The sequence below is a fragment of the Moschus berezovskii genome, chromosome 2 (genome assembly GCF_049115385.1).
Source record: "Moschus berezovskii isolate FMDL1 chromosome 2, NW_MosBer_1.0, whole genome shotgun sequence".
Classification (NCBI taxonomy): domain Eukaryota; kingdom Metazoa; phylum Chordata; class Mammalia; order Artiodactyla; family Moschidae; genus Moschus; species Moschus berezovskii.
In genome coordinates, this window is record NC_142461.1 from 6903489 (window position 1) to 6929454 (window position 25966).

At 50.0% G+C, this 25966-nt stretch overlaps 1 protein-coding gene and 1 pseudogene across 2 annotated transcripts in view; one reads left to right on the top strand and one right to left on the bottom strand.

Annotated features, from left to right (window-relative positions):
- The window catches only part of ASAP3 (ArfGAP with SH3 domain, ankyrin repeat and PH domain 3), a 49626-nt gene extending 25102 nt beyond the window's left edge, over positions 1–24524 (bottom strand). For both annotated transcript variants that reach the window (XM_088843463.1, XM_088843464.1), the window contains exons 1-3: positions 24264–24524; positions 688–760; positions 455–600 (exon numbers count right to left, since the gene is read on the bottom strand). In XM_088843463.1, the coding sequence (XP_088699589.1) occupies positions 455–600; positions 688–760; positions 24264–24392 (348 nt within the window). In that variant the 5' untranslated portion in view covers positions 24393–24524. The remainder of the gene's footprint in view (positions 1–454; positions 601–687; positions 761–24263) is intronic.
- Positions 5356–5454, top strand: LOC129538811 (U6 spliceosomal RNA; annotated as a pseudogene).
- Positions 24525–25966: the final 1442 nt, after the last annotated feature.

Sequence of the window (25966 nt, forward strand, 5' to 3'; positions counted from 1 at the left end):
GAGAGGAGGCACGTTCTAGGCACTGAGGGCAAAGTAGGCGTGCTCGTGAGAGCAGGGTACAAAGCAGGTGAAGGAGAGGCGGTGGTGCAAAGACAGGAGCCAGAGCTGGCCTTCCGCTCTCTCAAGCCTCCTCCAGGGAGCCCTCCCTCACGTGGGCTCTTCCCCCTGTGAGACCTCTCTGCTCCTGGGTGCTCACCACAGAGGAGGAGGACGAAGGCAGGGAGGGAGAAAGGGGAGGGGAGACACCGACAACATGTTGGAGAGGACGAAGAAAGCCAACGGGAGGTCAGAAGTGGAAAGGGACCTCAGGTCATGGGTCAGAGGTCAAGGGTGACTAGAGATCAAGGGCAAGCTGAAAGAAGGATGGAAACCAGCCCTTTCCCAGAGTTTTAAGCCACAGATTAGATCTGCCCTGAGCCTGGGCTGAGGCCGACGGGGAGGCGCGGGGCCTCACCAGGTTCTTGAAGAGCGCAGCCACCTCACGGGTGAACACGGCCAAGTTCAGGAAGCCGGTGGACAGCTCGTGACTGTTCTGGGACAGGTGGCTGTTGCCCAAGGACTCCACGGCCTCTCGGTACTGCTCTTCGTTCTCCACGTGGCCTGTGGAGGCGCAGAGTTAGCTCCGGGCTGGGGCCGGGGCCGGGGCTGGGGTGCCTTGGCCAGGCTGCCACCGGCAGGCTCACTCACCAAGGCCGGAGCTGTGGATCGCACGCACGGCCTTCTTGATTCTCTGCAAGATGGCCTGGTCTCCTTCCAGCAGCTGGAAGCAAACGTGGACAGAGGTTCAGGGACGCTCAGCTGGGAGGGCTGCCTGATTCCATGATCCCGCCCTCCAAACACACACAGAGTTCCCTCCCCAGGGGCCCCCTGCACCCTCACCAAATGTAAACAGACCACCCTCCCTCACCCAGACCACACAGGAAGCCACTGGCCAGTCACACCCCTCCAGGAAGACTTGCAGGACAAGTAAAGGCAGTGATCCCAAGGCACGTGGAGTCGTGGGGTATGCCAGGCTGGTTTGAATGTCGGCTCTGACACTAACTAGTGTGTCAACTTAGACACATCTATTCACTTCTCTGAGGCTCAGATGCCTGGTCTGCAAAATGAGGATGACTCTACGGAGTTGCTGAGAGAATGAATGATCTGATGAATACATACATGACACTGAGCAAAACACCAGAGGAAAGAATGTGGACATCTCTATATTCTTATTTATTATTTTATTTGGCTGGGTTAGGTCTTAGTGGTGGCACGTGGGTAATTTTGTTGCATCACAATTCGTGGGATCTCTCATCATGCGGGATCTCTCATCACGTGGGATCCCTCATTGCAGTGCACCGGCTTCTCTGTAGTTGTGGTGACCTGGCTTCTCTAGTTGGCAGCACGTGGGTTTAGTTGGGGACTGAACCCACATCCCCTGCATTGGAAGGCAGATTCTGAACCACTCGATTACCAAGGGAAGTCCCGACATCTCTATATTCTTGAAAGATTCAGCTGGGGAACACTTGTTCCCCACACCCTAGGCTCGATAAGCAGTCATGTGCGGATGAGGAGGAGAGGCCGGGATACCAGTGGAGCGGGGGGAGATGAGGAGGGTAGAGGGGACACTGAGCCCCCTCTGGACAGAACTGGTGGGACAATATCTGGCAACCCAACCCCAAAGCCTAAGGGTTGCAGAACAGTCAGACTGTAGGGAAGCCAGAAGATGTGATGGGGAGAAGCAGGAGTCACATTTTCCTGGGGGCTCAACCCAGGTGGAAACCTCCCAGACACACTCCTGTTTTAGTGGGGTAGAGAAATTGCCAGTCTCATGAAACCCTCATGAAATGCAGAGTCAAGTGGGAAATGACAGAATTAGGGCTCCAAAGGGCCCACAGATCCACAGGTGAGGAAACCAAGGCCCAGAGTCAAAGAGTGGGGCAACGGCTGAGCTGGGCTTCCAGGGGTGCCCAGGGACAGTGCTCCGTCCACACATGATGGCCCCATTTGATCCCAGCCCCACTATGTTTTCTCCAGTGACTGTAATGGGATCAAAATGTGATCTCCAAAGAGTTACTTCAATGTGACAAGGGTTAGCAAACATATTTGGAATGGTATCTGCAAAGATTTTAAACGAAATTCATAGGACATGCACGGGACAGATCTTGGAGGCAATGGAGTGTTCTGGAAGCCTTGGGGATGTGGGAAGCCTCTGGAGGGAGAGGGGTCTGGTCTTGAAGTGAAGATCCACTGCACAGATGCTGTGTGACTTTGGGCAAGCTCCTATTCTTTCCGAGCTCCTTGATCAGCTGTCTGTAAAATGCAGGAAATAATGCCTACCTCTCAGGACCATTACGAGGATTGTATGTATGAGATGATGCACATAAAGGGTTTAGTTTGGGTTTCCCTGATAGTTTAGTTGGTAAAGAATCTGCCTGCAATGCAGGAGACCCTGGTTTGACCCCTGGATTGCGAAGATCCCCTGGAGAAAGGATAGGCTATTCACTCCCATATTCTTAGGCTTTCCTTGTGGCTCAGCTAGTAAAGAATCCGCCCACAATGCGGGAGACCTGAGTTCAATCCCTAGGTTGGGAAGAACCCCTGGAGAAGGGAAAGCCTACCCACTCCAGTATTCTGGCCTAGAGAATTCCATGGACTATATAGTCCATGAGTCACAAAGAGTTGGACACGACTTAGCGACTTGCACTTTGGTGCAGAGCACAGTGTGTCCTCAATGAACAGTCAGCAGTTTCTCTGATGCTAGAAAGTACCCATCAAATTCTAGGTACTTTTCCAGGTAATATAAACCTAATGGTCTCTTTCCCAAGTATGGCCTTGAGATAACTTTCATGTCTGGGACCAGCAGAGGCCCACCCCAGGGCTTAAGAAAGAAAGAAAGCTGAGGACTAAGGGAGACTGGGAGAGGAGGCCATAACTGACTCAGCTAAAGAACTAAGACACTTCTACTTGAGAGACAAAGGCAAGAGGAGAGAACGCAGACAGGTCTGTAGTTCCTGAAGCCTTACGCTGGGAAACATGTGTTCGCCAAAGTCCTTGATTCCCACCTTGAAATGTGAAAAGGGAAAGATAAGAGTTGATTAATGTAAGGAACTGGGACTTCACTCCAAAAGACAGTGCAGGTTAAAGATATGGCAAATAGAAGGGGAAAAAGTGAAAACAGTGACATATTTTCTTTTCCTGGGCTCCAAAATCACTGAGGATGGTGACTGCAGCCATGAAATTAAAACACGCTTGTTCCTTGGAAGGAAAGCTATGACAAACCTAGACAGCATGTTAAAAAGCAGAGACATCACTTTGCCAACAGAGTCAAAGCTATGGTTTTTCCAGTAGTCATGTACGGATGTGACAGCTGGACCATAAAGAAGGCTGAAAATAGTGAAATAGAATCAGTTGCTCAGTCATGTCCAACTCTCTGCAACCAGATGGACTGTAAGCCCACTAGGCTCCTTTGTCCATGGGAATCTCCAGACAGGAATACTGGAATGGGTTGCTATTCCCTTCTCCAGGGGATCTTCCCGATCCAGGTATCGAACCTGGGTCTCCTGCATTGCAGGCAGACTCTTCACCATTTGAGCCACAAGGAAGCCCCTAAAGAAGGCTGAGCACCGATAAATTGATGCTTTCAAACTGTAGTGGAGAAGACTCAAGTCTCTTGAACACCAAGGAGATCAACCAATCAATCCTAAAGGAAATTGACCCTGAATATTCATTGGAAGGTCTGATGCTGAAGCTCCAATACTTTGGCCACCTGATGCAAAGAGCTAACTCATTGGAAAAGACCCTGATGCTGGGAAAGACTGAAGGCAAAAGGAGAAGGGGGAGGCAGAGGATGAGATGGTTAGATAGCATCATCAACTCAATGGACATGGATTTCAGCAAACTCTGTGAGACAGTGAAGGACAGGGAAGCCTGGCATGCTAGCAGTCCACAGGGTGGCAGAGTCAGATGCGACTTACTGACTGAACAACAGCAAACACATGAACAAATTCCAAAGATTTAGAAAACTCCCGAGAAGGCAGATCTGTGCGCCAAGCACACAGGAAGTGCTCAGTAATTGTTTGTCTAAATGAGTGATGGTTTACAAAGCCCCGGGACAGACCTATGCGCGAGCTACTCTTTGGGGAGTCTTCCTGTCCCCTGACACATATTCTCTGACAGCCTCTCTACAGGTGGGCCCTTGCTGTTTGTTTGTCCTTGTCATAGCTGACTGGACCAAGATGGACACCTGGCCCAAGCCAGGCCAATCAGATTCTCTTTCCAAGAAATTTGGAATCAGCTCTAGAAAGCCTGAACTTCCCTGGTGGCTCAGATGGTAAAGAGTCTGCCTGCAATGCAGGAGACCCAGGTTCAATCCCTGGGTCAGGAAGATATCCTGGAGAAGGAAATGGCAACCCACTCCAGTATTCTTGCCTGGAAAATCCCACAGACGGAGGAGCCTGGTAGGCTACAGTCCACGGGGTCACAAAGAATTGGACACAACTGAGCGACTTCACTTTCACTTTTTCACTTTCTGGAAAGCTAGCTAATCGACCGGAAGTGTTTAAGCCGGGACACCTTCCCTACCATGGGCAAAGGGAAAAGAACAAAGTAGATGTGTACAAAGAAGCAAATGAGACCCACCCTGCCATAGAGAGGCACACGAAAAGAGCTGCCCTGGTTTCTGACCGCTTTCCAGGTCCTTCACTCTCAGAGGCCCTTCCATACTTCCTGTCCTTGGGCCTCCATGGAATACCCCCGAATCTACCGAAGGAATTCCTTTGACAGCTCAAACTAGTTTAAGAGGGTCTGTCTTCCCTGCAGTAGAGCAGACGCTACTGGTTGGCTCTCAACCCTTTCTCTTTTCTTCCTTTAGCAATTAGAACCCTGATTTTTCAAATGGCCGCTTGGCCAGTCACAGTAAAGACTACACTTCCCAGTCTACCTTGCCACTAAATGTGGTCACGTGACAGAGTTCTGCCCAATGGTATGTAACGGATATTCCATTTGTTAGCTTTCAGCAAGTATTTTTAAAAAGGAAGGGAGGGACTACGCACGTATTAGAATGAACAGAACCCACCACTACTAACACCACCAAATGCTGGTGAGGAAGTGGAGCCACAGGAACTCTCACACACTGCTGGTAGGAGTGCAAAATGGCACAGCCACTTTGGAAGACAGTTTTACAGTTTCCTACAAAACCAGACAGACATTTACCGTCATGATCCAGCAACTGCTCTTCTCGGTATTTACGTAAATGAGTGGAAACTTATTTCCATTTAAAGACTTGCACATGGATGTTTATAGCAGCTTTATTCATCACTGTAAAAACTTGGAAGACAGTGGACTATTATTTAGTGCTGAAAAAAGATGAGCTATGGTGCTCGCTTTGGCACCACTAAAATTGGAACGATACAGAGATTAGCATGGCCCCTGCGCAAGGATGACATGCAAATTTGTGAGGTGTTCCATATTTTTTCATGTTGGTGCATGGCAAAAACTATCATAATATTGTAAAGTAATTATCCTCCAATTAAAATAAATGAATTTTTAAAAAAGGAAAAAAAAACTTAAAAAAAAATAAAATAAAAAAAATTAAAAAGGAAAAAAAATAGAAATACTAACATTTGCACATGAGTCAAGGAAATTGAAAATAGGACAATAAAAAGTTAAGAAAACATAAAAAAAATGAGCTATCAAGTCACAAAAGACATGAAGGAAACTTAAAAGGAAACCCGCCCATATAAAAAGGCTATATGCTATATGATTCCAAGTGTATGACTTTCTGGAAAACTCAAAACTATGGAAACTGTAAAAAATCAGTGGTTGCCAGGGGTTGGAGGGAGGGAGAGATGAGTGGGTAGAACACAGGAGTTTTACGCAGTGAAACTATCCTGTATGGTGCTATGAGAGTGGACACATCTCACTATGCAGCTGTCAAAACCCATAGAATATTCACCAAGAGAGAACCTCAATGCAAACTGTGGACTTTGGGTGATAATGATGCGTTAGTGCAGGTCCACTGATGATAACAGATGTTCCATGCTAGCGTGGGATGGTGATGACAGCGGGGGAGGCTGTGCATATATAGGGCCAGGGGGTGTATGGGGACTCTCTATACTTCCCACTCAGTTCTTCTGTGAGCCTAAGACTGCTCTAAGAAATAAAGAAAAAAAATTAATAAAAGAAAAGAAAAAGAAAGGAAGGGGTGACCTTTGTCATGCATGGGTATGATCAGTTGTCTCTCTGTGACCCCTGGAGTGTAGCCCGCCAGCCTCCTCTATCCACGGGATTTCCCAGGCAGAATACTGGCGCAGGTTGTCATTTCCTATTCCAGGGCATCTTTCCAACCCAGGGATCGAACCCACGTCTCTTGCATCTGCTACATTGGCAGGTGGATTCTTTACCACCTGGGAAGCCCATTTTTAAGGACGAAATTCTGATCATAACCTGGGAATGGGATGGGATTTGGAGAAAGGCACAGAGGTTTTTGGAACTCCTGTAACGAGGCTACCATGGTATGATGAGTCACAAGCTGAGATTCTAGCCCCAGTCTCCTGGAAACTATCTCCCTGGGTGACACTAGCCCAGCCACATCACCCCTTCTTTAAAATAGGAGAAAGATAATATCATGTGGGGAAAAAATCCACTCTCCACTTAACTCACAGAGTTACTGTGAGGCTTAGATGAGATTGCAGACATAACAGCGTGTGCCAAGGCTTCAGGCACTTGGAAAAGATGAGTATGGTTTTTACTGTGGTTTGTTTTCTGCCTCTGTATGAGATCAGCCCTCCTTCCTCATTCCTGTGACCGGGTAGGTTAGGAAAAAACAAAAATTAGCCTCTGGACTCAAGGCGGTCTATTTAATCCCCAGGTCAGTGATTCTCAAAGTGGGCTCAGCAGCATCACATCAACTAATGAGCTCATTAGAAATGCTAATTCTTTAGCTGAATCAGAAAATCTGGAGGTGGAGTCCAGCAATTTGTGTTTCAACAAGCCCTCTAGGTGATTCAGACACATGCTAAAGTTTGGGGATCACTGGTTTAATTCTACCCTTCAGAGATGCAGTAAATCATCATGGCTAAAATTATGAGGCTGGCCCCAAACTACCCGGTCTTGAATTCTAGCTCCATTTAGATATTTGCTATGTGACCTCTCTGTGCCTCCATTTCCCTATTTGTGAATGAGGATGATAATAGTTTTTACTATATAGGGTTATTGGGGAAATGAACACACATAGGTAAAAGGCTTAGAATACTATTATTTGATTGATAATAATATATCCATTTCAAAATGAAACTGAATTTGATTGAGGATTTCTCAACTTTCCTTGAGCTAACTGAAGATACCTCCCCCAACCCATGAGCCTACTCAGCAAGATGTGGGAACCACGGTGCCGAGGGACCACAGTGCAACCTCTGCCACTGGGCAGCCACACAGTGCAAGGTGTTACACGTCCTGAGTGCCTGAGGAAGCGTTCTGGGCGAGGCTCTTACTTGTCAGTCTTCCAGCCACCCTTTGAGGTAGGCATCACCATCTGCATTTTGTAGATGAAAATGCCACGGGAAGGAGCATGTCCAGGTTTGTCCGGGTCACATAACACTGCAGAGCAGCAGAGTCGTAATTTAAACCCAGGTCTGGCCAAGTCCAGGGCCAATGTTCTTTCATTACGAGCAAGCAGCCCCACAGAAACATGGCTCCTTTGGTCTTGGGGCTGGATCTGCCTTTGAGCCTGAATCTCAGCTCAAGCATCTTTATCATATCCCCTCAACATCCCCTCAACACAGGAGGGAGCGACGGAGGGAGACCTGTCCAAAGAAAAGGAAGTTGACAGTAGTGGCTGGGCCCCCACTGCAAATACTCCAAGGGCTGTCCTACTAGAGAGAAAACAGACTGGTTGAAGTTGGCCCTGAAGAGGATTTCCTGGACTGACAGGTAGAAGTTAGAGAGACAGAAACAGACATCAGCTCAAACAGATGAAGAAGTTCCTAAGGAAGAATAAGCAACCCTGGAAGGCGTGAGCTTGAATTATTCAGGGACTTCGGGTGGTAGAGTGTGGTTCAGATTTTGGATCAGCAGGGATGGCCATTTAGATTTCTCTCAAAGCTAAGAGTTCACACAAGAGTCTGGGCAGGCACTGGGCAAAGGGAGGTGAAACTCAGAGTACCAGGGACATGTCTGAAGTTAGAAAATCAACCAGAGTCCTTCGGGCAGCCTTGCCTGGCTGGGCTTGGACAAAGTCTGAATTCCTGTTGGTGATACAGCTCCATGTTGCCCCCCACCCCATCCCAGACATAAACACACACACACACACACACACACACACACACACACACTGTGCTCTCCCTCACACACACACACACACACACACACACACACTGTGCTCTCCCTCACACACACACACACACACACACACACACTGTGCTCTCCCTCACACACACACACACACACACACACACACACACACACACACACACACTGTGCTCTCCCTCGCTGCAGCAAAAGACCACAGATGGCAGCACTAGGGCCATGCCCAGCTTCCCACACACACACACACACACACACACTGTGCTCTCCCTCGCTGCAGCAAAAGACCACAGATGGCAGCACTAGGGCCATGCCCAGCTTCCCTGCTTGGAAGGGCCTTCTGCATGTCCCCTTCCTGGGTCAGGATTCATCAATAGGAGCCATTCTTCAGTCCTGTGGTTTCTCAGAACCAGCTGTGGTAACCATGGCGACCCAATCCAGGGGGCAGAGCTGCTAAAGCTAAGGCCTTGGCAGCTGCAGATTAAATTTCACCATTGGACATTCATTCCTTTGGACTATTATAATACAGGGCATAGGCACCTCTTTTGTGGGATTTCATGACCACTGGAGCCATGATTAATCCACCACAGTATTTTCCCCACTGACTGGCTTTGTTTCATCATTCTGTTAAGGCAGTTCTTCAGGTAGCCTCTACCTGCTGCTGCTAAGTCGCTTCAGTCGTGTCCGACTCTGTGCAACCCCGTAGATGGCAGCCCACCAGGCTCCCCCGTCCCTGGGATTCTCCAGGAAAGAACACTGGAGTGGGTTGCCATTTCCTTCTCCAGGGCATGGAAATGAAAAGTGAAAGTGAAGTCGCTCAGTCATGTCTGACTTTTCGCGACCCCATGGACTGCAGCCCAGCAGGCTTCTCCGTCCATTTTCAGGCAAGAGTACTGGAGGGGGTTGCCATTGCCTTCTCCAGCTATCAAACTATAATTGGCACAGGAGATGAAAACCATTTTCTACCTTTGCTTTGGACCATGCTGTCGTCCCTTGAGAGGCTACATCACAGAATATGGGCGATAATCTAACATTATCTCCGCATTTTACAGACTGAAAAACAAAAGCTCAGGTGAGTTTCTGGCCCCAGCTCTCACTGGAAATGCAAACAAACTAAGGAAAGAATAAATACAAAACTTGCACAGGGCTTTACAGTTTGCAAAGCAATTTGACATCCACCCTTTAAGACTCCTGATAAGGCAGGTATTGATTTTATTCCCATCTGGCTGATGTCAGTGAGGCTCAGAGAGGTGAAGAAAGTTGCCTGAGCTCACACAGCCAGAAAGTGGCAGAGACCGACCCGGGACTCAAACTGGGGCCTGTGTGCCATAACTAGAGAGTCCAAGCAATGAAAGACCCCACATGACCTGACGCAATCAATTAAATAAATATTTTTTTAAAAAATGGGAATGATAGTCACTCCTGCTTCAGTTACTTTCTATTGGGATTTGGATCATAAAGACTGGCTAAGTTTGTAGCCCTTGCAAATGTGAGCTGTCCTGTTCGTATCATTCTCTAAGTTTGGTTTTGCTCACCCACCTGCCCAACCAGCAGATACAAAGAAAGGCAGGGAGCCCCACAGGGCCCTTCATGGGTGACCAGCAAGGAGGAGCAAGGTTGGGACTGGGAAGTATTCGCTAGCATCCCACCTCCAGGCAATCCCAGCTCAGTTCTACTCCCTGAACAGCATCTACTCTGGGACCTCAAATCTGAAGGCTGCCCCAGCTCTGCCCAGCGGGGCCAAGGCAGGGGCTGGGGTAAGGTCTCCAACAGAGTCGCCGGTACACAGTAGGGGCTCGTCCACACATACTGAGTGTCCAGCTGTGCTCTGCCTGACTGTGCGAGTGCTGGGGAGAGGAGAAGGCCACGCCAAACGTAGACAAGGATGTGCTCAGCCAAGGGCGGAGGCGGCCTGGGTGAGGCTAGAGCAGAAGAGATGCCTGTTGTGGGGAGGGGGGCACAAGAGCGCCCACCCTACCCTGGGATGAAGCAGTGCTTCACCAGAGCCTTGAAAAGGTGGGGAGATACTGGTGGAGAAAAGCAGGACAGGGAAATCAACTCTAAGAGGGGAGAGGGGACTTCCCTGGTGGTCCAGTGGCTAAGACTCTGTGCTCCGAGTGCAGGGGGCCTGGGTATGATCCCTGATCAGGAAACTAGATCCCATAGGCTACAACTAAAGATCTCACATGCTGCAATGAAGATCGAAGGTCCCCTGTGCTTCAAGGAAGAACCGGCACAGCTCAATTAATTCATTAAAAAAAAAAAAAGAAAAGAGGGGAGAGGCACCCTGGCAAAGTCCCTGGGTTAAAGCGTCAGCACATTTGGGGAATGGCCTGGAGCTTATGTGGCAGGCACCTAGCAGGCTGGGTGGGGAAGTGGCGAGTAGTGAGGCCTCAGGCTAAGCGGGACCCTGAGTGACCTGCTGGGAGCCCATGTTCCTAGTGAGAAGCCAGGGGATGGTTTTAATCACCGCCACGTGCCAGGTTTCTTCTAAAAACGTGACAGATTCTGCATTATTTCACACAATCCTGTCAACATCCCCAGAAACTTTTACAGATGAGAAACCTGAGGCCTGGGGAAATTATGGCATTTGTCCAGCTCACATAGCTGGTAAGTGGTGTGACTGGACTCAGGCCCAGGATATCGGGCTTCAGAATCCATGCGTTTAACCCAAACCTCTAGGTTTTAGCTCACGAGTGATGGGGAGGTCCTGCAAAGTTCTGAACAAGAGAAGAGTGACCCGATAAATTCTCGTGGTAGATGGGACTTCCTTGGGGTTCAGTGGTTAGGACTCCGTGCTACCAAAGCAGATCACCAACAGGAAACACTTGGATTCCAAGCTCCCGGGAGGATCTACTTACATAAATCCAGCCACCACCCCCACTTACTGAATGCTGGTTTATTTCTGTTTCCTTGTTTATTCCTGTGAGGTAGTTAATATCCTTCCCATTTTACAGATGAAGAAACTGAGGCTGGGGAAAGCAAGGCAACTGGCTCAGAGTCATGTAAGTAGCGCCCTCTGCTCCAGAGGCTTCTCTCACTTGCACCCCTCTCTGAGCCCCACTCAGCTCTGTAAGGATGGCTGTGATGATTATTAATAAATTAGGTCATGGTTTTTCTAACGGCAGATGTCAGGCATCTTTGGAAGCAATGCAGAAACATTTTGAGGGAAAGGAGGGAGGGCACTGAATTTTAGGCTCAATTCTGCGATCAGCCCCTCCGTATCCCTCAGCAAATTCCTTCCTCTGTCTGTGCCTCAGTTTCCCCACCTGCACAATCTAGAGCTGACAGACATGACCCTTCCCGGCCAAAGCTCCGGGACTCAGAGCTGAGTTAAGCATCTTCGGTAAGGCTTCCCCAAGCTCGGCCACCAGCAGGAGCATGCATGCGACCAAACTCGGTTTTGGTCTTGTCTGACTCTTAGCAACCTTATGGACTGTATATCGTCAGGCTCCTCTGTCCATGGGATTCTCCAGGCAAAAATACTGGAGTGGGTTGCCATGCCCTCCTCCAGGGGATCTTCCCAACCCAGGGATCGAACCTGTGTCTCTTACATCTCCTTCATTGGCAGATGAATTTTTGTTTGCTTTTTTTTACCACTAGCGCCACCTGGGAAGCCCCACCAGCAGGAGGAAATGTCTCCAAATGGTTTTCATCTGGATAAGCCCCCATCCCCAGCACCCGAGCATCCAGGCTGGGACAGTCAGGAGAAGGGGCTCCACTGCCAGTCCCAGGCCTGCCCCGGCCCCCGCTGTGACCTCGAGCAGTCAGTCTCCTTCTCTCCCTGGGCCGACTCCTTGTCTGGAACGAGGGGCTGGGCGGTGACATGGAAGGCTCCTGCCAGCTCCGACATTTATTATTTCAGGGTCCCTCAGTCTCTCGCTGTTTTCCTTCCTGCGCTGCTAGAGCCCGTGGCTGGCCGTGTGACCCCTCAGTTGGGCCCCTGAAGCCGTCTCCCCAGCCTGGGCACCCGGCCAGCCCTGCCAACTCAGCCTCAGGAGCTGCCCCTTGCAGGGTGGTGGGATGGGAAGCGGGGTTGGGGTGGGGGGGAGGAGGGGTTGCAGGAAGGGAGCCGCACCCTCTGTGTGCACTGAGGCCTCCACAAACCCCAAGTTTCCTGGCTGAGATTTTCCCCGGGAGACTGCTCGGCAGAGATGAGCTAAGAGAGCAAGAACTCTGCCCGAGGATCGCTGTAGATTCCCATCTGACCTCTGGCCCCGAGCCCTGAATTTCACTCAACCCTGAGGAGAACGCAGCCTATCCCCTGGACAGGGCAGCAGGGGGCCCCCTGCCTCCGGTCCTCTGGTGGACCTGGGTGAATCCTTCCCTGCCCCCACCTGACAGTCACCACGAACCCCTTGAACCCGGGTCCTCCCCAACTCTGCAGTTTGCTCAGTGCCTCTGGCTGTTTCCAGCTGCTAGACCTTTCGCCGTGCTGCCCAGTGAACACATCCTTCCCCACTCAGCTTACAGGTCATTGCCCCCACCACAACAGAACTGACTTTAAGCCACCCTGGGCCCACCACAGGCTTCTACCAGAGCAATCGTGGCCCTTATTTACCATTTCTGACTCTCTACGGGCGCTGAAAACACTAAAAGGGCAAGGATACGAATTTGCCAGCGGGCGGGTTGGGGTAGGGGCGCGCACCGGGGTTTGATTCTGGTTGGGGAAGTAAGATCCCACATGCCTGGAGCTACTAAGAATGCCACAGCTAGAGTGCCTATGTGCTGCAACTACTGAATGGGCGCTCTAGAGACTGTGCTCTGCGATGAGAAGCCTGCGCGCTGCAATGAAGACCCAGGGCTGCCAGAATTTTTTAAAAATTAATTAATTACAAGGAGGGGGGCAGGGATGGGCTCGTTTGCTTTCATATCCACAGCACCCAGCACAGGGTCTGGCACATGAGCAGCAGTAAACCTTCGTGGAATGAATTAATGAGTACAAGAATACTAGCAGGGCCCTATGGGAACACAGAAAAGGCAACAGGGGTTAAGAACTCAGGACATCACACTGTTCTGAGGCCCAAATTCTAGTTCTAATACTCTTAGCTGTGTGACCTGGGGCAAGTGACTGTTTCTCTGAGCCTCCATGTCCCTATCTGTCAGAATAAAAATAGCACTTATCTCATGAGGCTGAATGCCATCAGACACTTAAGCACCTAGCCCAGTGTCAGGTACACAGGGAGCGCTGCATGACAGCCATCCTGGCCATCATGGAAGATAGCCAGGAAGAAGCAGCATGGAAGAAGATTGCAGACATCTCCACATTCCCAGAGCCTGAGACACAACCCCAGGCTATCAGGTGAAAGACCTGGGGTGCTTAAAAAAATAAGGGAGCCAGAGCCTCACTTCAGACTTAACATCCTGTATGTCAGCATCCCTAGGGGAGTGAGAGGTGAGGCACTCCCACGTGCTTTGAACTGCTCAGGTCCAAATAACTGGCTTGGCCACTTACTGCTAGCAGAGTTGCCCAATGTATCAAAAATAAATACCGGACACGCAGTTACATTAGAATTTCATATAATCAATGAATAATTCTTAGTGTAAGTATGCTGCAAATATTGCAGGCACATCCTGTATGTGCTTTGGCAATTCTGCTTCCTGGGCTATTTCATCTCTGTGTGCCTTTGATGGGGATTACAAGAGTTAATATGTACATGGGAAATGCTTATAACATTTTGCCTGGTGGGTATGGAAGAACCTTGAAACATTAAGCTAACTGAAAGAAGCCAGATACAAAAGTCCATATACTGTAGGATTCCACTGATGTGAAATGTTTGGAATAGGCAAATCCATAGAGACTGAAAGTTGCCAGAGGGTGGAGGGAGTCATAGTCGGGAGTGACTTCTAATGCTCACAGTATTTCTTTTTTGGCCTGATGGAAATGTTCTGGAATTAGACTGTGGCAATTATTGCGCAACCCTGTGAATAAAGACTGCTGAACAGTACATTTCAGAATGATTAAAATGGTGTATTTTGTCTCATATGAATTTTATCTCTATTAAAAAAACAACAAACTAGCTAAAAGTAACCCAGGGGATTGTAATGTGCAGCCAGGACTGAGAATGGAGACAGCTCTCAACAAATGTTTGATGTGGAAAGAAATGGATGGGAGGGAGCAAAGGGCAGAGCTGAGGGGACAACCCGTCTCATCCAGAATCAGGCTCAGCTACTCATTCCCGGACACCCGCAAGATACACAAGATTTCTCATTTTGCTCCGGTGCCAGAACTACACAATTTTAGTGCTTACTCACAGTAATTACCTCATCCCTATTGCAATGATCTTCCCCTTTTCTCTGTGGTTACTAATCTACTTCACTATTCTATAAGCAGGGATACTTGTGTTTTCAGTAAAAGAGAATTGTAAAAAATTAAGTATCTGTTATGCGCCAGGTAGATGCTAGAGGATTTATATGTAATCCCCTCAAAGAAACCCCATAAGACAGTTATCATCACCCTGATCTGCAGATGGGGAAACTGAGGTTCAGACAATTCAAGTCATGTGCCTGAGGTCACAGAACCCATAAGAATTCAAACCCAAGTCTGCTTGACTTCAGTTACAGGACTCTCTCCTTTGATCTCAGCCACACCCCTTTATGCTGCGGGCTGTCAGTCATCTTTCTATGGGCATGAGTTCTTCTCCCTCCCAGGTGGGTACCTTGTCATCTCTATGCCTTCAGAGACTACCATTTTACCTTCGTACACAGCAGATGTTCAATAAATAGTGTTTAAAGACTAACAAACCTTAAGTGAGCACACACAGCTCACCATGATAGTCTTCACTGACTGCTCATCAGAGTTGCCTGGGGACCTTCTGACTGTTTCCTTGCCCAAGTCTCACTGCTGCGAGATTCTGATTTGTAGGTCTGGGTGGAGCCAACAGCATCTGAAGTTCTTGAAAGCTCAAAGTCAAAACCAAGCCCAGTTAGAAAACCTTTAGCGGGGACTTCTCTGGCGGTCCAGTGGTTAATACACTGTGCTTCCAAACCAAGGGGTGCTAGTTTGATGCCCGCTTGGTGAACTAAGATCTCACATGCCATGCAGTACAGCCAAAAAAATAAAAGAAAAAAAAAAAGAAAACCTTTAGCAGCTGTTCCCAGCTTAGCCTCCTGTACCTTCCCGGTGAGGCCCACTCCCAAAGTTCCCAGGACAAAGGAGGCCCAAAGCCCTGCCCCAGAGTCTGCGGAACTCACTGTGCCCCTGTGGGCTTCACTGCTGTATATACTCTGAGCCTATCAAAAGAATCTTCTGGCAAAGATATCCGAGGACTATACTACCAAATTGACTTTGCAGAAAGCATTTCCCCTCTACTCTGACCTAAAACTCCGGTTTCTGTCCCCAAACCTGCCTGTGTCACCTTAGTGGCCAGAAACAGCTGAATACCAAGCAAGGAAGTTGGGGCCAAAGACTGAAATTTGAGGAGGCAAGGAGACTTTGCGAGACTGGGATTGAGGCTGACACTCCAGGAGGACCCTGCGTCCTTGTGCAGAGGCAGCCTGGAGTGGGAAGAGGCTGGGCCCAGATGGAGCTGGGTTCTAAGTCTGGCCTGGAAAACCCTCTTGGCCCAGGTCCCTGGTCGGCATCCTATGTCTCTACTTCCCTTCTCAGGAAAATTTCTCATCTGTCTCCCCCTCAAATTAGTCCAGGCCAGGGGAAAATAGCACTAAGGTCACTTAGTGAAGTCGCTCAGTTGTGTCTGACTCTTTGTGACCCCGTGGACTGTAGCCTACCAGGCTCCTCTGTCCATGGGATTCTCCAGGCAAGAATACTGGAGTGGGTTACCATTTCCTTCTCCAGGGGATCTTCCCGACCCAGGGATTGAACCTGGGTCTCCCGCATTGGGGGCAGATGCTTTAACCTCTGAGCCACCAGGGAAGCCCTTAAAATAGCACTTAAGGTTCTTAAGGTCACCAGTGACCTCCAAGTTGCCAACATCAGGAGTCATGGCTCTGTCATTTTCTTGTTTGATCTCCAGGCTTCCCTGGTGGCTCAGAGGTTAAAGCGTCCGCCTTCAATGTAGGAGACCTGGGTTCGATCCCTGGGTCGGAAAGATTCCCTGGAAAAGGAAATGGCAACCCACTCCAGTATTCTTCCCTGGAGAATCCCATGGACAGAGGAGCCTGGTGGACTATAGTCCATGGGGTCACAAAGAGTTGGATACAACTGAGTGACTTAACTTTCACTTTCATCTGACAGAGCTGAGCATTGCTCCTTCATCAAAACATTCCTCCCCTGGCTTCTGAGGCACTGTACTCTCTTGATTTCCTTCCTTCCGCCCTGGCAGCACCTCTATCTCCCTTATCAACTATTCTTCCCATCCTAACCTGTCAGACCTGGAGCTCCCCAGAGCTTGAGCCCAGACTGTCTTCATTCCTCTCCCTGGGTGATCTTATCTACTCCCACTTCTTTAAGCACTAAACGCATTATGTAGTTCATAGACCACCTACATGAGCATCTCTTTGGGGTGCTGATTAAGATGCAGATTCCCAGACATTCTCCTGCAGGCTGGTGAGCCTGCCAAGGACATTTCTCATTTCTGCCAGACTGGTATCTAAACCTTTTTCCTATACCTGGTAAATTACTTGCATGCAAGCCTCAGCAGAGCTTGCCTTCTACAAAAATTACCAAGACCAAATTCACGATTTCCAGACTCCCTTGAAGCTAGGGTACAGGAATGCAGGAGCTAGGCTTGGCCAATCAGAGGCACTCAATGTAGACTTTGAATCAGGAGTAGAGAGAGTGGAAGATCATTCTGATACCGATGGCAAAATTGGACAGCAAGGAGATCAAGCCAGTCAATCCGAAAGGAAGTCAACCCTGAATATTCATTGGAAGGACTGATGCTGAAGCTCCAATAGTTTGACCACATGATGTGAAGAGCCAACTCGTTGGAAAAGACCCTGATGCTGGGAAAGACTGAGGGCAGGAGGAGAAGGGGGTGACAGAAGATGAGATGGTTGGATGGCATCACTGACTCAACGGCCATGAGTTTGAACAAACTCCGGAAGATAGCGAAGGACAGGGAAGCATCGCATACTGCAGTCTATAGGGTCGCAAAGAGCCTGACACGACTGAGCGACTGAATAGCAACAGCAACAGTGAAGGTCCCCAGCCCCCAGGGGACAGCGGTGGTACAAGCTGTGGCATTTAATGCACGTCAGCAGCGTCCTCGCCAAACTGGCTCAGGAGAGTGGCTTGGCTGAGATCCCGTCTGCTGCCTTGCCCCAGTTCTCCAGCTTCCCAGAAATCCTGTGAACTACTGAATATTCCCTTTCAGTGAACTTCTTTTCTGTTTAAATCAGCTCAGGTTGGTTTCTGTTACTTGCAATAAGAAGGCTAAGTAAGAAACAGCTATTCAATAGGACTCTCTGGGAATGATGCCAGGTGATGCTTACACAGATCCAAGTTTGAAACCCATTATCTCAAAGCTGTGTGTGTATGTTAGTCACTCAGTCATGTCCAGTTCTTTGCGACCCCATGGACGATAGCCCACCAGGCTCCTTTGTCCATGGAATTTTTCAGGCAAGGATACTGGAGTGGGTTGCCGTTTCCTTCTCCAGGGGCTCTTTCCGACTCAGGGATCGAACCCAGATCTCCTGCATTGCAGGCATATGCGTTACCATCTGAGCTACTAGGGAAGCCCACCTCAATGCTGCAACTCTCAGATGTGTATCTCCTGCCTAGTCCTTTGACCTTCAAATGAATACATCTAAATGTCTTGACTTCCCCACTTGAATGCTTCAAAAACCTATAAGATGTAAAAACAGAATTCTTGACTACCCTCCAAACCTGTTCCTGTCTCAGATTTCTTTTCCTAGGAAGGGGCAATGGCATTCTTCTGTTAGGAATTTGGGAACCATTGTTGACCACCCCCCACATGCGTTCCATCAACAAATCCTGCTGTCATTACTTATGAAATCCTTCTAGAATCTGCCCACTTCTCCACCAACCACAGCCCCAACCACTTCTCCCCACGACCACCATCACCTCTTCCATGAACAACTGCCAACAGCCTCCCTGGGTCTCCTCCCGACTCCTCCAGTCTAGTCTCCATGCAGCAGCTGATCATGATCTTTCTAAAATGTAAGTGGGGGGAACTTCCTTGGTGTTTCAGTGGCTAAGCCTCCTTGCTCCCAACGCAGGAGGGCCCTGGGTCAATCCCTGCTCAGGGAACTAGACCCCACATGCAGCAACCAATTGTTCGTATGCTGCAACTAAGACCCAGGACAGCCAAACAAATAAATATTAAAAGAAAACAAATATTAAAAAGAAATAAATATAAATTGGTCATGTTGCTTGTCTGCAAAATAAAACCCAGACTTGCCACCAGGGCCTACAAACCTGAAGATCATCTGACCCTTGCTTCCCAAATTCGTCCGGCTCTTCCTTTTCTAGGCTATGCTTCTGTTCCTCTGGCCTTCCTTCAGTGTCACCAACACTTGAGGTTCTTTACTAACTCAGACGTTCCCTCAGGGGTTCCCTCCAACTAGAGCACCCTCACCCCATTATTCTCTATCAAAGCTCCTTTTCACTTTCTTCTTTTCATTATTTGTTATTCCACTCTTATTTTCTGAGCTCCGACTATGGTGCTATGGTCAGCACTAAGGATCCAGTGGTGAGAGAGGTTCTTTTCTTATGTAAGTAGAAATCTAGTGAGAAATCAGATTTTAATAAAGTAATTATGCAAATAAATGTAAAATGTATCTAGGATGTATGCTGCCAGAGATAGCGACACAGTGCTGTTAGGTTGAACAGAGCCAGAGTAAAGGTGGTAAGACACGTTAGGAGGCCAGTGCAGCATTCCGGGGGAGCAGTGACAGTGGCGTGGCCCAGGGTCGTGATGTAGAGAAGCAGACAGAGATGCTTAGAAGTTAACACCGATGACCTTTAGTGATGGAGGACACGGAGCTTCTGGCTTGTGTAACAGAAGAGAGGGAAGGACCTTTCTCCAAAAAAGGGAAAACCGGAAGGGCTAGCTTGGGGCAGAAGTTGTGATGTGGCTTTGAGCACACTGACCAAGTGAAAGTGAAACAGCCATGTGAGCAGCTGGACATGAGGGTCCGGGCTAAAGGTACATATATGTGAGTAACCTGAAGACAGAAGACTGAACCCATGGCTATGGATGAGATTGCCTGCAGAGATGAGGGCCCAGAACCAAGCCTCAGGGCAGGCCTAGACAGGGAGGATGAGCTGCCATGACATTTATTACATGTGCAACTAGTGACCTATTTACTGCCTGTCTTCCCCAGAAGACTTTAAGCTCAGTAGCGCAGAGACTATATCTCTTTTAATGAGCAATGTGCCTACCCAGGGCCTAACGTAGGGCCTGGCATGGAGCAGTGTCCCTGCAGGATGTTGGCCACTCGGCAGGGACAGCCTCATCCAAGCCTTAGACAACATGATTGGTCCCCTTGTCTCTGCTGTCCAGCCAAAAGCCCAAATGCCTAAGTGACACTCAAGACCCTCCAAGTCATGCTGCACGCCTCAGCTCTCCATCTTTTTAATTGCACTACCGCTGAGTTTCCCAAACTAGGGTTCCTCTTCACCTGGATAACCAGAGGCACAAGACAGGGTGAACACAGCGCCTCTCCCTGGGGCCTAGATTGTGCCAAATGGATTGTCATTGACAAGTGGGGGTGTGGGTGGGGACTTTCCAGGTCCTGCTCCTCTTCTCTGAGAAGTGTCTCCTCCCACAGTGTAGGCCTCTGTAGCTGTTTCCCTGCCTGGGTCTATCCCTTCATGACCTCTGCTGATGAAACCAGGGGCAGAGACCCAGCTTCTGGAACCAGTCTGGAAGGTTGGTGGGCTGGGCCACCAACCTACCAGGAACTTGGAAGTGGGACATAAGATTGGCTTGGTTGCCTTTAGAAGCTGGACCAGTGAGGTCACGTGAAGGTGGGGGCTAATGATACCTGGCCTCCCAGAAGACTGTGTGATGCCCTTGGGGCCTGGGTGATGACGAGTGAGCAAAAGCACTGCTCAGAGGTGCAGAAAGAAACAGAGGCCAGAGGCAGTGGGAATGATGAAGCAGCTGCTTTTGTTCCTGATGACTTTTCAGCCTCAAGTGGGGCCTTGGTGAGGCCTAGGTAAAGTCTACTGCTCCTCAGTACCACAAGGCACATCTAATTCCTTAAAACAAGTTTCTCTTCAACATAAACTTGAGAGGGTTTCTGTTGCTTGCAAACAAAAAAAATCTCTAAGATTACATAATTTTTACCATTTTTTTAAAAACAAAAATGTTATTATTTGGGTAAAACAAGTATCGACACACGACAAAGCAGAATTCACAAGAATACTGAGAATTAAGAATGAAATCCTTTCTAAAATAAGATTCAAAAACGCTAAAGTTACAAAGGAAAAGATTAATCTGACTCCAAGGAAACTTAAAACTATGCATTATAAGACACGGTACTGGTTTAGGTAAACATCCCTCTTCACCACCACCCCTTTACGGAGAACACATTTTCTCTGAGGACAGATACTGGGAAGCATGCACATTTACACAGCAGTTACCTCTGGGGAGAGGACAGGAATCATGAGACAAGGTCAGAGGTGACTGTAGCCTTTTCTGTTTTTAAATTTTTTAAATAAAAATCAGTATGTCTTTTGTTCAATGAAAACTTCATTAAATTTCCAAAAACATATACAAAACACAAGCGGATTTGTGGTGGACTGATTCATCCAAGACCCAATGTAAGTTCACTAGTAGTTTAAGACACATGACATAGCACACAGTCTCAGCATTGTCACACTGAGACTTAGTGGCTCACTACAAGTCATAGTGGCTTACTTGGTTCCTGAATATGCTTTCTTCCCATCTGTTCCATATGCATTCATTTGTCCTCTCCACTTAGTGGAGTTCTCCCATCCTTCAAAACTCATCTGGAAATGTCACCTCCTCCAGGAAGCTGTCCCTGACTACATCAGTCTCTCTCCCTGCCTTGCTCCACTGGTCTCTTATGGCACTAACCATATCTTTTTCTGTGTACTCTGGATAGACTCCTGGGGTTCCACTTACCAGTCAGCAAACCTGAGCAGCATCTTTATGTTCTTGGTGCCTAGCAGAGAAATAGCATGGAGAACTGACACAGAACAAGCCTCAAAGCCAGACAGATCCACTACGTGATACAAGTCAACTGCCTTAATCTCCCTGGGTCCATTTTGACCTGTATTACTGTGAATATCAATGTAACAACGGCCCAGGACAGGAAGAAGGTGGTTGATGGAATGATTATCTGTTTGAATACTCCCTTATATTTGAACAGTTTTAAATTAAAAACAAAAACCTTTACCAACCCAGAGAGGTAAGCAAGGAAGGATTATTAGACCCATTTTAAGGGTAAATAACTGAGGTTCAGAGAAATTACATAGGGACTTAGAAGGAAAGCGAATAGGACCAAGGGTTAGAACATTTGGGTGAAAATGCTGATTCTTTCACTCCCCAGCTGTGGGTGCTTAGACAAGTCTATAGTACTCTCTGGATATTAGTTTCCCCATCCTTTTTTTTTCAGATTTATTATTTTTTTAATCTTAATTAATTTATTTTTTAATTGAAGGATAATTGTTTTACAGAATTTTGTTCTTTTCTGTCAAACACTGACAAGAATCAGCCATAGGTATACATGTGTCCCCTCCCCATTTTAAATGGGAGTTCCTAGGTGATCTCGACTTTCAAACGCTTCTCAGCATTGATATTCTAGTTTCCTGTAAACTACCCAGGACTGTTCTTAGCAGGATAGCAAAAAAAGACTGCAAGTCCCAGGGCAGAGCCCTTAGTTACTCCCAGGAAACCAGCTGGAGGACTTGCTTTGAGAATCGGTCAAATTGTGATTCAGCCAAATGAAGCTTCAAGCCTGGGGGTCAGTCATGCCCAGAACTCAGACTGGGGGAATGCCAGCATCAAACTGCATGTAAATATAAACACAAATGCAAAGCCAAACAGGAAGCCTCAGTTAAGTCCAAAGGGCAGAGTCTGACTTTCTGAGGCACTGACATGCTGAAGAGAAGAGCTGAATTTGGGGTCAGACACCTTTCTGTTGCAACAACAAACCCTTGCGTGCACCAAACTAAAATCTCAAAGGCAAAGATTCGGGTTTTGTCAGGCCTACATTGGAGCCAGGGCGGAGTCCTGATAGGAGCCTGAGGTGGCCTCCAGATCCATTCTGAGGACTCCCTCCCCCAGGCACACACAAGTGCTTACCCACACGGAGCCAGGCAAGGCCAGATGCATGGGCATAAATGGGCATTTCTGTCCCTGGAGGAAGGTTCATAGTACAGCCCTTTCTCCAGATCCTGCTCTGATTTAACATTTTAATGAACAACCCCAAGAGGAGTATGAACTGTGAAAGCCCTAAGGATGCTGATCGCACTGACTTCTTCCAGGTCACAGAATGAAGACAATTCTCTGGAGGCTCTCTCTCCTCAGGAAGAGGTTCTGGGCAGTTTCCCTGTAAGCCTCCAGTAAAATACATCTTACATTCACAGGTGGTAGGTTCCAAGCTACTGATTCTGCTCAAGGAAAGAAGCCAAAGGTCATTGCCCCTCCCCCACTGTATGCAAAGCATTAGGCTAGGCTGGGGACAACAGAGGATGAGATGGTTGGATAGCATCACCAACTCAATGGACATGAGTTTGAGTAAGCTCTGGGAGTTGGTGATGGACAAGGAGGCCTGGCGTGCTGCAGTCCATGGGGTCGCAAAGAGTCAGACACGACTGAGCGACTGAACTGAGCTGTGAAAGACACGAGGACAAAAAGAGACCCAGCCCCGTCTAAAGAGGTCTGTCAGTTAACCCTATAATCATTCCATTAATCAAAATGCATGTGTTCCCTACGTGGCCTCATATAATACCATAGTCCTGTGAGGCAAACATTATTAGCCCCATTTTACAGATGCCAAAAGTGGGGACACAAACAGATCAGGTCACATGCCCAAGCTCACACAGCTGGCAAACTGCAGAGCCAGAATCTGAACACAGGTCCACCGCCTTTCCCAAAGAGGATGATCTTTCCACAGTCCTCTATCATCACTACTCTAGGATGGGGGTTCAGACTGCAGGGGAGAGGAAGAGGAGGAGAGAGTATGAGGAACTACTAATCTTTTTATCTGCTACACAGTAGGTGCTCAATATTCTCAGGGTGAAGGATGGAAGGTGAGAGCCACTTCTGAGGTCCAAAACGCCACCTAAATTCAGGGCATCTTCTGAAAGGGAGCTGCAAAAACACATTATTCTCCTTTGGCCCAAAGCCTCAGGGTGTCTGCCCTAGAATATTCCGGCAGAGGAGGCCCAGGAAAGTGCGGTGGGTCTGAAGAAAAGGAACGAACTCCTCTGAGCAGGGGAATGGGGTGGGGCAGCCTGCAAACGCCAAAGGAAAGGCCTGGGACGGCAGTGCTGGAAAAGACAAAAGAGGACAGGGGAGGGGAGAGGAGGCTGTAAACTCCTGAAGAGCCTGGCCAAGGTGAACCCCGGCTCCTGGCGCCTTCTCCTCCGCATTCCACAACACCAGCCAAATCTCAGAACCAGCAGTCTGGGGGAGAGGGGGCCTCCCTGTTCCCAGGGAGAAGTTTCGTTCAGGACTGTGGCGGGAAGGTCGGTTTCCCAGAAACGGAGTGACTTAGGGGACGAACTTGTGGGGCTCCAAAGATGAAAACCCAAACAGATGCAGTGAGGCGCTGAGCAAACCCGCAAGCGACCGGGCGGCTGGTCATCAAGAACAATGGCGGTATGTCCCTCAATCTGGGAAGTCTGTCGTCGAGGTGACTGCGAGTCCCCCCAAATGGTTCCTCGTCCCCCGCCCCCCGCTCCAGGCACTCGACGGGGAGGACGCAGATGTTAGAGATGCAGTCGGTTCTCAAAGATTTAGAGAAGGGGCACGTTTCTGGGGCGCGGGAAGAACCATCACTGCTCGGGTCACGCCTGTGAAGGTCAAGAAAGGCCCTGCCGGGACCCCAGACCCCTCCCACCGCGGCCCTTCTCTCACCTCCTCCCGCGCCAGGGCTGCCCCCCGGCACCGGGGCATCTTGGTGGCAAAGGCGGCAGCCCCGGCCGGGGAGCTGAGGTCCTCTGCCGTGACGGCCAGGAACTCGGCGACGCTGAGCTGCTCGGGCATGGCGGGCGCGAGGTGTGGGCGCAGGAGCTGCCGGAATGGGGCCCGGGGGGCGCTTGCTGCACTGCGCGGGGCCAGCCTCTCCGCCAGCAGCGAGCGCCGTCCGGGACTCGGCGCGCCCCGCCCCCTCCGTGCCGCCCCGCCCCCTTCGCCCGCAGAGCCGCGTTCCCCTCGCGTCCGGGGAGCCCCGACCTTTCCCACCCCGCCCGCTTCTCAGCCCCGCCCACGGCCTTCCAGCCTCTCTCCGCACCTTCGCCGGGACCGCCAGGCCCCGGCCCTCGCCGGGCTCCTCGGCCCCGCCCCTGGCCTCCCGGCCCCTGAGAACCCCGCCCCTGGCTCGCTGCCGCGCCCCCGGCCCATCGGCCCCGCCCCCGGCCTCCCGGCTCCTGCGAGCCCCGCCCCCGGCCCATCGGCCCCGCCCCCGGCCTCCCGGCTCCTAAGAGCCCCGCCCCTGGCTCACTGCCCCGCCCCCGGTCCATCGGCCCCGCCCCTGGCTCACTGCCCCGCCCCCGGTCCATCGGCCCCGCCCCTGGCCTCCCGGCTCCTAAGAGCCCCGCCCCTGGCTCACTGCCCCGCCCCCGGTCCATAGACCCCGCCCCCCGGCCTCCCGGCTCCTAAGAGCCCCGCCCTCTGGCCTCCCTGCTCCTGAGAACCTCACCCCTGGCTCGCGTCCCCGCCCTTGGACCCTCAGAGGGCTCCGCGTCCCCTCTCCCTGCCTCTCTGCCGGGTCCCTCGGCCTCCCTTAAAGCTCCTCCGCCCGGCCTCGCTCTCGGCGCGTCTAGGGCTCCGCCCCTTTGTCGGGCTCCCGGACCTCTGAACTTACGCTCCCTCCCAAAGCCCGGAGCCCCGTCTCTGCACCCCTCCTGAATGCAGCCTGTGACTTCCTCTCCTGTCTGTTGGTTCCCAGCCCTCACGATCTCACCCTTCAGCCTTATCCCCACCCCGTCCGTCATCTCCCTCTCGAGCCCGAGATCGGGGGGCTCTCGGTGCCCTGCCTGCGCTCCTGATCGCCCCGCCCCTCCCTTGCCCCGGGCACTAGTCTCTGTGCCTTTGCTCGGCCAGGACCGCCCACACCCGCCCCTTGGCTCCGTCCCTAACAGTGGACCGTGCCTCCGGGGTCTGTGTGTCTTGGTGACCTAGCTAGCTGTGATTTAAGGAAAAGTACGTCCCTTCTTGGAACCTCAGTTTCGTTCTCTGTAGAATGGGAAGTCTAATGCCACTTGGTTGTGATTTGGGGAGGAGGGAGCTTCACACTTGCGTGTACCCAATAGGCGCTCAGGACCTGGTTCCCCACCACCCCTTACCCAGCCCTCTCACCCACGCCTTCATTCTTTATGGGCTCAGTCTCCTGCCTTTCACCCACTCACCATCCCGACCAGGCTCAAGACTACCATTCCTTGGCACCCACTAAACTCTGCCTCTTGGGAAAGGACGTATATATTTGGGTGGATGAGGGATGGTGTTCAAGATAAAAACCCGCTTAGGTTTAGTTCTGGAGCATGAGGTCCTCTAGAAAATAATCAGGAAGCACTGCGCTGAAGAACATTGGCTTTGGAGTCAGATAGAGCTCAGCTCCC